A 13,827-nucleotide genomic window follows, 5' to 3' on the forward strand; every position below is an offset into this window, starting at 1 on the left:
CGTTCTTTACATCAATTTTTTTTTATTTCTAAGTTTCTTTTATCCTGTCTTGTAGGAAAAGAGATAATTTAATTAATTTTATATCGGAAGTAGATGGGAACCTATTTTTTCTCTGCATATAATCAATTATAATAATACATACTGTATTTTATATGCTGTAGTGCTGTACACCACTTATTATATTATAGACTATATAGGTACATACATAATAGGTATGTATATGAAAATTAATAAAATTAATTAAAACTTTTTGAATGAGAATTTCTTCTCCAGTTATTGAGGATAGAATTTATAATTTAATATACGTATATGTACATAAAATGATTTTCGGAATATCATTTTGGCGTCAATTTTTTTGAAAATGAAATAAGAATTAAATATTTTCTTTTTGTAAATTTACGGTAGCTATTGGAGTTTTACTACATCAAATATTTAAGAATGATATTGAATAAACTCACCATATAAAATTTTCTTTTTTGTCTTGTAAATCATTTAAATTGTCATTTTTAATTTTTGAAATGTCAAATAAAATTCGATTTACAAAATACTTCAAAATAAATTTTTAATCAAGCGTTTGAAAATTTGAGTAATTTTTTGAGTGAGATTAAAATGTTTTATGATGTGACTTATATTTCCTCTATTAGTATAAAAATGTCATTCCTTGAGTAATAATGCTTTTCTTATTATTCTACAAAAAATGTAAAGAAATCGTTAAATTAACATTTATAAACGTCATAAAGAATGTCGTTTAATTATCATGATCCAGAAAAAATGAGTTTAAAATCCAAATATGCTTACTTTTACCACAATCACTCAAAAATAAAAAAAATAATTGTTGCAAATAGTGTCAGTCAATGTGTCAAATTGAATTCATATAAAAATTATTTAATATTAAATATCTATGTATGCCATAAAAGGCATTGTTATAATCGCTATTTTAAATATAATGATAGTGTAATCTGTGTTTTCTTTTATAATATTTAAGAAATTTCTATTATACAATAGAATTTAATAGAGAATATACAAATATTTTCTCTTTTATATATTTCATTTAAATTTGTGTTTAGTGTGACATGAAAAAGAAAAAAGAATAGTTAAGAATAAACTTAAAAAACAAAAAATTGTATTTTAAATTTTACGTTAGCAGCGCATCCCTAACTACAATTTTCTTTAAAATGCAATTTTTGCGACACTTAGTACACAATATTTCTACACTTTAAGTGGGTAATCCACCAATTTAACTGTCACTTGAGCAATATTAACCGAGGTGGTGTACAATATGAATTACTTAATTAAATTTAAATTAAAATTGATAGTGGGTTTTTTCTATTTTTTAAAAAATTTTTTGCTTTTCTTTATTTATATATAATAATAATAAAGAAAAGTAGAAATTGTCATATTTTTTTTGTCTGTCTAATTTAAATTCGTATAATTTATTCGATTAAATAATTTAGAAATTTTCTCCATAAAATAGAAATTTTGTCTAAATTTGCTACTACAGAATATAATTTGTATTATTATAAATTTCTTTTCACAAAATTTACACAAAAAAAAATCCATATTTTTTATTAAAATGTGATTAATTTTAATATTATTTCTTTATTTATTTTTTCTACATTTCAGATTAACCAAATTTAATTCTATTTTAATAACAAAAGAAAAAACTACAAAATAACAAAAAAGAAAAAGGAAAAATAATACAAAATGCCAGCGGAAACGAAATCTCCTACATCCGTTGGTCACCAACCAGTGACTGAAACACCATCTAAAAAGAAATCGGTTTCATCATCATCATCATCTGGTAAAGCTGCATTAGCACGTGTTACATTATTAGACGGTTCAATATTGGATGTAACAATTGATGTAAATAATTTGAACTTAAAAATTTTCTTTTTAAAATTATTAATTTATTTTCTTTGTTTTTTTTGTAATTTTTAGAGAAAAGCTAAAGGACGTGATCTTTTAAATTCAATATGTGCTGGTTTAAATATATTAGAGAAAGATTATTTTGGTTTAATATATTCAACACCAAATGATCCACGTTGTTGGTTAGATTTAGAGAGGCCAGTAGCAAAATTCTTTAAAACAGATCCATGGGTGCTACAATTTGCTGTAAAATTTTATCCACCAGAACCATCACAATTACAAGAAGATATAACTAGATATCATTTATGTTTACAAGTACGTAATGATATACTTGAAGGTAGATTACCAGGTTCATTTGTTACATATGCCCTATTGGGTTCATATTTAGTACAATCAGAAATGGGTGATTGGGATATAAGAGAGCATAATGATCGTCGTTATCTAAGAGATTTTAAAATTGCTCCAGAACAAACATCAGAATTATTAGATAAAGTTATTGATTTACATAAAACTCACAAGTAAGTGATCAATTTCTGGATTATTTGTCTTATATTGCAATGTATTTCTTATTATTTTTTTTTTTTGTTTTTTAGGGGACAATCACCTGCTGAAGCTGAATTACATTATTTGGAAAACGCTAAGAAATTAACAATGTATGGTGTTGATTTACATCCAGCTAAAGATTCTGAAGGTGTTGATATTATGTTAGGTGTATGTGCGTCCGGTGTAATTGTTTATCGTGACAAGTATGTTTAATTTTGTTCATTTATATATTAAAAAAAAAAATAATTAATATTTAATTTTATATTTTTTAGAATGAAAATTAATCGTTTTGCATGGCCAAAAATATTAAAACTTTCATATAAACGTCATCATTTTTATATTAAAATCCGTCCTGGTGAATTTGAACAATATGAATCAACAATTGGTTTTAAATTAGCAAATCATCGTGCTGCTAAAAAATTATGGAAATCATGCGTTGAACATCATACATTTTTCCGTTTAAAAACACCAGAACCAACGAATAAATCAACTTTATTCCCGCGTTTAGGTTCAAAATTCCGTTATTCCGGAAGAACAATGTATGAAGCAAGAAAAAATCCAGTCGATCGTCCAACACCAACATTTGATAGAAGTTTATCAGGTCGAAAATTAGCTAGCAAAAGTATGGATGGTATGTCTGAAGAAAAAAAAAAAAAGAAGATTTAATTTATAATAATTTTAAAATTGTATTTTATTATAATACAAACAAATTATTTTTAGCATTGGCATTACAAGAACAAGAGAAAGAACGTGAAGCTGCCAAAAAACGTCATACAATGAATAATCCACCAGAACATATACCAGATTTGGATTCACCACGTAGTAGAAGCCCACTCAAAAAGGATAAAAAAGAAAAAGTAATTTTAGAAATATTGTGTAAAATTAATACTTTAAAATATTTATTAAAAGGTGTAATTAAATAATTTTATTGCCATATCAATATTTTTTTTTTTTAAATTTAATTTAAATTATTTCAAAATTGAATTTTTCGACTTTTGTTTTAATAGAATATATTTATTTGATTGCGTTCTGAATAAAAAATATTGGTATGGCTGTATAATTCATTTTTTTTTTTAGTTATATTTAAAAAATTTGTTTTAATTTGTTTATTAATATTTTGTTAAAGTTTTTTTTTTTTGGTGAATATAATTAACATTATTATTAGTGATTTTTTAATAAAACAAAAATTAATGAAGGAAAATATTTAAAAAAAAAACAAATTTATTATTAATTGTTATAAAAAAAATAATTTTGCTGCTTAAGTTACATAATTTTTAATTAAAGTTCTTTTAGATCTTAGTTATTTAAATTTTTTTTATCTATGATATTAAATTCATCTGATATCATAAAATAATTTAAATTTATATAAATTAATCCATCATTAATTTTTCAAAAACAAACAAAGAAAATTGTTAATTTATTTAATTTATTACATAAATTATTAAATTATTGAAAATTTTGTTTCCAATAAATTAATACATAAATACATTAACACACATTTATAATTATATATTATACATTATAATTATATTTTTTAATTAAATAGAAAAAAAAAGAAAGAAAAAGAAAAACATTACATATAATTAACTCAAAAATCATTATCGTTTTCGAGCATTAAAATAATCTACTAATCTACTATTCTTTGTTAAAATTAAAGCCAAAATGTTGAGAATTTTTTTTTTGTTTTTTTCATGTAATTAATATTTTAATAAAAATTTTTTAATTTTAAGTTATATATATATATAATAATTTTATAAATTAATATTATAATGTGATTTGTCTAAATTTTTATATACATATACATACTATATAAATATTATTTAACACACTAAAATTAATTAAGAGAATCTATTAATATATTTTTTGGTTTTAAAGTCATTAAATAAGAAGAAGGAAATATTATTTTTTTTTGTACAATACTGTAAAAATATATTGTAACATATCAAAGAGTTCTGTTTCGACCTATTTTTAAAAGTTAAAATTATTATTTGAAATTATATTGGATTTACATTTAGACTTATTAATTTATAAAATTTTTTTCTCCGAAAATTCTTAAAGAAAATCCATTCTAAAACATTATAAATCAATCAACAATAAGTGTTACTTCTTTAGCTCTCTTAATATTAGAACTACATTTTCAAAAAAAATTTATTTTACGATTATTTTGTAAAAAATTTTCAAAAAATTTCAATTTGATTTTCAATTTACGTAAAAAATTACATAATATTCAATGTATTTTAAAATATTTAAGTAATTATTAAAATAAAGTAGTTATTTTTCATGAAACATACCTATTTATTTTTAATTTTCATAAAATAAGGTACATACTTTTTTTAATTTCTTAATTTGAATAAAGTAATTTGGAATATATTTTTACGATATCTTAAATATATGAATAGATTCTCTTATTTTTATACTATAAATATTATTTTTTTATGTTTTCTTTCTATACCATTAAAAAATCATTATTTCCTTTTTTTTTACAAAATGAATAAGTTTTTAATTTAACATATTTTAATATACATAAAAATTTCTACTGTTTTTTTTATTTTTTCTCTTTTTTTTTTGTTTTTATTTTCATTTCATTCAACAAAATATGTATTAAAACTATCGTACATGAAATTGTTACTTAATATTTTTTTTTTGGTTTTTTTTTTCCAAATAAACAAAAAAAAAACACAATTCCTTAAAAACATAATTAAAATATAAAACATATTTAAAATATAAACTAAATTTAGCTGAAGCGAGAATCGAGCACTGGTACAGCTTCAGCTTCATCACAGAGTTCAATTGAAGGCGATTATGATACCCATGGGAAACATGTTGATGAACATGTAGGTGTACATGAAAATCTATTTTTTTTTTTTCATTTTTTTATTTTTTTATTAATTATTGAGCAATTAAAAAAACAATCAACATTTATATAAAATATATATAGATATATTTTAAAATTAAAAAAAAAATCCCATCTATATATAAATATTTGCATATTTTCATTTAAAACAAAAAAATAAAAATTTTTTTTTTTCGTTTTTAATTGATTTATTTTTTTTTTCATTTTTATATTTTGATATTAAATTAATTAAGATCACGTAGAGTGTGCAATATACAAAAATATATTTTCTTAAAACTAAAATAATTATAAATAGCTTGTAATATGCAATTTACTTAAAAAATACACATTTCAAAAATTACATTAATAATATTTGATATGAGAATTATTGAGCTAAATTCAAAAAATAAATAAATGGCAGCACTTATTTGTTTTGAAGTTTATATTTCGATACTGCGATATTTTAATAACATTTAAAATATTCATATTATCATTTTTCTTTTTAATTGAAACTATCTATTAAATTTAACTTTTTATAAATAATTGAAATTTATCATAAAATATTTATGCTTTCATTGAAGTTATCTATTTGATATTGATTATTTAAGTTGTTTGTTGAACTCATCATCTCACATTTAACAAGACTTACGTTCAGACAATAAAATATGCTTGTGGTCATAGTATGACATTTTAAATTCTAATGTATAATACAATTTAATCCATTCACATTTTGTTATTATTAGTTACAATAAATATATTAGAATTGATTTAATTTAAAGAGATAATATATAATAATTGAAAGGTTTTATAACAAAAAACTGGAATTGAATAACAAAACTATACTCATTTCCAAATTTTCCAAATATGTTTTGTATATAATTATTTAGTTGTAGAAGATTTTCATATATTTCACAGTTCAAAAAAAACAAATTAATGTATTATACACAATGATAAAATCACAAAAGCAAAACTAATTTTCGCCTTCAATCTACCAAAATGCAGATCTAACGTCAATTTAATTCATTCAGCAATATAATTTCAATTATTAAATAAGTCAAATTGACATTAGGTCCGTATTTTGGTAGACCCGTTTATGATAATTGTATCAAAAACAAATACTTATAATAATAATAATCATTATTACTCTTATTTAATTTAAATAATTAATATAATAAAAGAAAATCACTAAACAATTATAAATGATTTTATTTTCATTTATTGCACACTACTATTCCTTCTTCCCTTATAATACTTTAAAAGTTTGTGTATTTGTAAATTTTATTCATTTATTTAATTTCCATTTTTTTTTAAATAAAGTAATTTTATATAATTGCTTTTTTTTAATGCTCTTTGTTGTATGTCTCTTAATTATAAAAATTATATATCAAAAAAAATCATATACATTTTTCTAATTTTCTATTTATTTCAAATTATATTTATAATTTTTACTTATTATTTTTTTTTGTTTCTTGTAAATCTTGTGTAATATTAGTTGTTGTATATTTTAATATAATATTGTAAGTGCAGCGAAAAGATCGTTCCAATTAGAATTACAAAAGTTCTATAAAAATGCTAAATGTTGTTTAACTTTTTCAAAAATTTCCATGACATCGGAATTACAATAATTAATAAATTTTAATAATTACACAATTCATATTATCAAATCTTAAGAACTAATTTCTAAATTGTGATATTATTTTTTTTCCGATGGCATGATTTGTTTTAAGAAATATTTTTTATTTGAAAATCAGCTTTTATTGTTGTTGAGCTATAAACTTATAAATTTATAACAAAATCTAATTAAATTTAAATTAGCCAATTTTTAGTTTGCAATAAATTTTATTCAGCTACTAAAATTATATTGCTGACTGAAACTGATTTTCTAAGGCTCTTATTTTAAATTTGAAGTTTTATAGAAAAATTGATATTTCTTTTATCTTCTATAAAATATAACTCTAATAATTAAAACAAAATCTATTAATTTTATGAATAATTTTCGTTGTAATTATTTTAATTTCATTAATAGCTTTATATTTATATTCGATACAGAAAACTTATAGCTTTATATCTCAATGCACATCTAACATAAATTTGAGTTACTCAGTAATTTTTAATTGCTGGCCCGTATTGCATTTTTACTCTTGATTTCGGCTTTAAAAACTAAGTAATTTTTTTGTTAATACAATGTTTTGACCATTGGCGCAACAAAACTTTTGCAACTATTTTAATTAATTGATCGTAATGGTGGGTGCATTAGGGCTCAGCAATTAAAAATTGTTGAGTAACGAAAACTTATGTTAGATCTGCTGTATAAACGTCGCATAGAATTTCATTTAAATTCAATATAGAACATTATAATTCTAATTAGTTTCGATATAATTAATAAGTATTTGTTTAAGATTTAATTTATTTTAATTATTTTTTTTTTGTTTTTCTTTTTAAAATAAAAATATAAAAGAAATATACTGAGATTTGTGTTTTTTAATTTTTTTTTATATAAATTTCATAATTATTTATTTTTTTTTTAAATTGGCAAACTGCAATTAAATTAAATTGAAAGAAAAAAAAACTAAATATAAAAAAATTAAAAAGAAAAACAAAAATTTCTCCCACGAATAAACAAGTTGATCTGCAAAAAAAAAAATATTTGTAAAAAATTCATCAAAATTTTAAGAATTTTATCAAAAAATAAATCACAAAATTTGTCAAAAAATCACTTAATTTAAAGTAATTTTGAAATATTTTTAAAAACATTAAAATAAAGTTAGTTTAAATTAATTAATATAAATCAAAAAATTTTTTCCAAATTAACATTAATCATTAGAATAATTTCAAAATTGCTTTAATCAATATTTTTTACATATTTGGCTATAAAATCTGAACTTAAAATATTAAAATTAAAAAATAAATAAGAAAACCTGAAAACCTTAACACAAATACACACAAATTCACAAATCCAGTCATGTATATATATATAAAATTCTTTATGTTTGTAATTATATTTTCATTTTTATTTCTAAATATAAAAAATTATTATTATTTTTTTTAATTAATTTTGCTCTAAATCCATTTCTTGTAAAAAGAAAAAGAACTTATTAAATATTTGATTTATAGCTTTATTAATATTGCATGCTTTAATTTTAGCTTTTAACAAAAATTAAATTAATTTAATTTAATTGTAAATAAATTATATGAAAATTAAAAAAAAACGAAAAAATATTGAATATTATATTAAAAAAAAATATTTCTGGAAAATTTTTTAGGTTCCTTCTGGAGCGGTATCAGTCCTACCGACTGAAAAATCTAAAAAGGAAAAAGAAAAGAAGGACAAGGAGAAAAAAGAAAAAGAGAAACCTGAAAAAATTCTTGCTGGAGCTGTTAATGGTGAGATTTTAAAAATATTTTATGAAAAAAAAAAAACATGATGGTCTAGTAAAATACAAATTTTGTAACAAGTTGACTTATTTGCATTTAGTGTTTGTCAAAATTTATGCTTAAGCTTCTCATAATCTTTCAATTTATTTATTAAATTTAAAAAAAAAAAATATCAAAAATATTTAAAATTTTATTGTTATTTAATTTAAGGTAATGAAACTGATCCGAATGATTCTGGTAAATCTGATGAAAAATCTCCAGGAAAAGGATTTGGCAGAGTAAGTCATTTATATATTAATAATATTTTATTTTAAACTTGTTCTTTCTTAAAAATTTGTTATTAAGCTAATATTGTCACACACTCTATATAACTTTTTATTATGGATTTTATAACTAAAAAAAAAATTAAACCAAAGTTTTCGATTACGGAAATATTATGTTTTTCATTTAGAAATCATTTCCGTTTCGAAAATTTTAACAATCAATAATAATAAATATATTTATTTAATATAATTAATATTATTAAACCGATAACAATTCACAACGTAAAAGAAGCCGTTGTTTTTTTTTTTAATTTTTACTACATATATTTTTAAAATAATATTAAAAAAAAAAAGTTTTAATAACTCAAGGTGTTTTTTAAATTAAAACTAAAAATGTATTGAGAATAATTAAGAAAACACATGCACCATCCCTTTTAAGTAATCTAGACTAAGTCATTATTAAAACCGGTTGGAAGTTTTTGGAATAATTTTGCACAAATTAAAAATAAATCAATAAAACTGCCTTTAATTAAGAATAAAAAAAATAATAATATAATAGATGATTAACACCACTATCACTGTCAACACTGTTATAAATTAAGTTGCCACCCTCTATATGAAATTAAAAAATTATTAAAATATTAATACTAATTGAGTATTTTTACTTATTTATTTTACTTTTTTGTTTTTATATCGGTGGGTTTTTAATTTATTAATTTGATTAATTTTAATTTTTATTTTAATTTTGTTATGTTTGATTTCTAATTAATAATTGGTGTTAAATTCCATTACATTTAATTAATTTTAATATTAAATTCAAAATGCATAATTCCATTTCACTGTTTCCTTATTTTAATCAAATATTTTTAACGAATTTTAATTTAAAATACCTGTTTTTAATTCATAAATCATGCATAAAATAATATTTTTACATTAATGATGATCACTTGTTTTGGTTTTTTATTTCAATTCACATAATTTCACTTTTGTGTCATTTTCTTGATTTCATTCTTGTTTATTTATTTCATCTCTATTTACCGTTATTATGTTCTTTTATAATGCTTGATTAACATAAACATATTTTTTTTTATTTTAAATTCATATTATTTAAAATTAATTTTTAATTTTTTAATTTTTTTATTTTATTTTGTTTCTTTTTTTTTATTTTCAAAATTATTTTCTTTTACTTCAAAAAAAAAAAAAAAAACAAAAACAAACATCAACATATGAATTAAAAATTGAAGGGTGGTATCTTCTCTTCTGGTCGAAAATCACCAAAAGATAAAAAAGAAAAAGAAGAAAAAGAACGACGAGAAAAAGAAGAGAAAGAACGTAAGGAACGAGAAAGAAAAGAAAAAGAACGTGAAGAAAAAGAACGAAAAGAGAAAGAACGTAAAGAAAAAGAACAAAAAGATAAAGAAAAGAAAGATAAAGATAAAAAACAAAAGATTGCGATTGCAGTTACTGTACCAGAAATACCAGATGTTGAAATACGTAAATCAGATAAAGATAAAACATTTATTGGTGGTAATGAAAAAGCTGGTCATACACGACCATATGAATATAATGAAACCGAACAAGATTTAAGTCCAACACGTAAAAAATATATTTCTGGTGGATTCCGTTATGATGAAGATCCAAGTGCTAGAAATTCACAAAATCAAGATAATGCTGAAGATCAACAATTAAGTCCAAATTCACGTAAACGTATTGGACTGGCATTCAATTATGCACCAGGTGATGATGATCGTCTTAAAGAACAAGCTGATAAATTGAAGCATGGTCAATTATCACCTAGAACAAAAGAAAAATTAGATAAAGGTCAACTTTCACCAAAAACACGTGAAAGACTACTTAAAGATGGCAATTTATCACCTAGAACAAAACAGAAATTAATGACACCAGTTTCACAATTACCAGAAAATGCTACACCATTAAAAGATGTTCACGGTCAATCATATAATCCAAATAGTGGAAGACAAGGTTATATGTCCGGTGCTCCAGGAACATATAAACCAATTGATGATGCTTCCACTGCATTCCTTAATGCAGAACGTGGTGGTGTTCTACCACCAGACGTTAAACCAGTTGTTGCTGGTGCTGTTAAACCTCCTTTAGCAGCAGCTGCAGCATCTAAACCTAAAAAGAAGCGTGTTAAAATTATGGTGATTATTTCTAGATTTGATCCACAAACGAAAAGAGTTGATACAGAAAATGGTACAGTTGAACATTCAACTGGTATTTTGGATCCGGAAACAGGTTTGATTGAAACAAAATATGGTGTTGTGGATCCTAAGAGAGGAACATTGGAAGCATTAAATACATCAACAGGTCAAAAACAATTATATAAAGGTGTTCTTGACCCTAAAACTGGAAATATTCATTTAACTGAAGGTGTAGCATCACCACAAACTGGTATTATTGATGATTATTTGGGTCAAGTGATTGCAATCGCTCCTCAAGATAATCCAATAGTTGAGCTAACAGTTATTACGAGTCGAATTGATCCAAATACCAAGAAAGTTGACATTGTTAACGGCGAAGTTGAACGTTCTTTAGGTGTTTTAGATTTGGAAACCGGAATAATTGACACTAAATATGGTGAAATAAATCCTAAGACAGGTGAAGTTAAAACTATTGATCCCAAAACAAATAAACTAGTAACGATGAAGAATGCTTCTGTAGATCCAACTACCGGCCAGATAGTAATTTCCGGGGTCACAGATCCTAAATCTGGAAAACTTGATCCATCTATGGGTCGGTTGGTTGAAGTTGGGCAACAAATTGATCCAGTTGTTGAAGTTGCTACCATTTCTGGTAAATTAGATAGCAAAAAAGGTGTTATTGAACCAAAAACAGCTCAAGTAGAAACTTCAATTGGTCAATTTGAACCCAAGAGCGGAAAAGTTGATACAAAATATGGTCAAATAGATTTGGTTAAACACACAATTACATTTATTGATCCTAAAACTGGTAAATCAACTGTTAAAGATGTTAAAATTGATCCATCCACGGGTCAAATTGTTTTGAAAAATCAAATTAATCCTAAAAATAATAAACCAGATAAAGATTATGGAAGAATTGTTTCTCTACGAATTGTTCAAAATCGTGTTGACCCTAAAACGAATAAACCTGTCGAAAAGCCCAAAGAAGATAAAGATATTATTGTTGATCCAAAAACAAACCAAATATGGATTGCTACGGGTACCAAGGATCCAAATTCAAAAGAAAACTTATATACGTCGAGTGCTGTTGATCCAAAAACTGGCTATGTTATTACGATTTATGGTTATTTGGATCCAAAAACTAACGAAATTAAAAAACAAATTAAAGTAGATCCGAATCTAATACGCGTTGAACCAGATAGTGGTAAAGTATATACAGCAACTGGTGATGTAGACCCCAATACCGGTGAACCCTTATATGCAACAACTCAAGTTGATCCCGATAGTGGTGAAATTTATACAAAAGTTGGTAAAGTTGATCCAAAAACTGGTAGAATAATTTTAGTAAAAATATTCTTAGTTACAAAAACTGATGAACGTGGCCGACCTCAAGAAATTGATCCACAAACATGCGATATTGATCCGATAACGGGTCGTATTAATAAAATATTTAATAAAACTGTTTATGTATATAATATGGTTGATCCAATAACTGGTGAAATTATACAGGTTGATCCTAATGATCCAAGAATTGCTGGTGCACGTACAACTGTTACTCAAACGATGACATTAAGTGGTGAAATTGATCCAGTGACAGGACGTATTAAAACTGAATATGGTCATATTGATCCCAATACTGGTGATATTGATCCAGAAACAGCTGTTAAAGATCCTGTAACTGGAAAATTAATATTAAATTATGCTCAAATTGATCCAAGTCATTTTGGTAAAGAAGTAACTGTTACAAAAGAAACTGTACCAATAACACGTGATCAATTCTTTGAGGGTATTAAACATATGGGTAAAAATGCATTAAGACGAGATTCTGAAGGTAGTTCAGATGATGATATGACAGCACAATATGGTACAGAAAATATTAAAGAAATGCAGTCTGGTACACCAAAAGCATACGGTAAACAAACAACAACAACAACACCAAGTTCAATTGTTAATAAATTTGCTGGTACACCAACTGTTGTTAAAACTACAACAAAACAAATTTTAACAAAGAATGAAGACGGTGTCACTCATAATGTTGAAGAAGAAGTCAGAAATTTAGGAACTGGTGAAGTTACAATCTCAACACAAGAGCACAAGGTTAGAATTAATTATTAAGAAAAACTAACAAAAGAAAAAAAAACACAAGTGTTTAAAACAAAAATGTTGTAAAAAAGTTGTTGTGATTTATTTGTTATTGTTGGCTTTAAATGTTATCAATAATCTATTTTTTTTTTTTTATTAGGAAGGCTTTTCGATTTATATTTATAATATTTTGTTATTAGAATTCTTTTGTATTCAAGCATAATAATAAGGATAATATTTATGTAGGGTCTATAATATACTATTATAAAAATTTTAACTCTTAATTCTAAGGTTGAATATTTAGAAAAGCTTGTTTTGTTTAAATATTTAGTTTTCTTAATTTACTGCATTGCATCATACATGACATTGATTGCAAAATTATTGAGCTATTGAGCTGTCGCCATAAAATGCAATTTCAAATACAAATCGAAAGTGATTAATTATTAATATTAAATTTAAATAAATTAATTGTAAACCATGAAATGAATGGTCAAAACTTGAAGATAAAAGTGATTTTAATTAAATTTGTATACTGTATTATACAAAATATTGTAATTCTAATTAAAAAAGAGTAATAATTTTTCAGAGTGTAGTTTGACGCTGTTATAAAAAAAAATTTAAAATTAAGTGAAAGTACGAATATTATTCGAAAATTTTTGATTATTTTTAATGAATTTTCAGGTATAATTAATGAAAATTA

General features: G+C 23.0%; 1 protein-coding gene across 6 annotated transcripts in view; it reads left to right on the forward strand.

Annotated features, from left to right (window-relative positions):
* LOC129613414 (protein 4.1 homolog) overlaps positions 1-13,827 on the forward strand; it is a 107,757-nt gene that overhangs the window by 88,984 nt on the left and 4,946 nt on the right. For 4 of the 6 annotated variants that reach the window (XM_055527467.1, XM_055527471.1, XM_055527468.1 and 1 more), the window contains 9 exons: positions 1,624-1,863; positions 1,939-2,384; positions 2,460-2,612; positions 2,682-3,040; positions 3,130-3,266; positions 5,148-5,243; positions 8,506-8,626; positions 8,828-8,895; positions 10,125-13,142. In XM_055527467.1, coding sequence (XP_055383442.1) covers positions 1,705-1,863; positions 1,939-2,384; positions 2,460-2,612; positions 2,682-3,040; positions 3,130-3,266; positions 5,148-5,243; positions 8,506-8,626; positions 8,828-8,895; positions 10,125-13,142 — 4,557 coding nt within the window. In that variant the 5' untranslated portion in view covers positions 1,624-1,704. The remainder of the gene's footprint in view (positions 1-1,623; positions 1,864-1,938; positions 2,385-2,459; positions 2,613-2,681; positions 3,041-3,129; positions 3,267-5,147; positions 5,244-8,505; positions 8,627-8,827; positions 8,896-10,124; positions 13,143-13,827) is intronic. The other 2 variants (XM_055527472.1, XM_055527470.1) reach the window with 2 other exon arrangements.

This window comes from Condylostylus longicornis, unplaced genomic scaffold (genome assembly GCF_029603195.1).
Source record: "Condylostylus longicornis isolate FDR11 unplaced genomic scaffold, ASM2960319v2 ptg000083l, whole genome shotgun sequence".
Lineage (NCBI taxonomy): Eukaryota > Metazoa > Arthropoda > Insecta > Diptera > Dolichopodidae > Condylostylus > Condylostylus longicornis.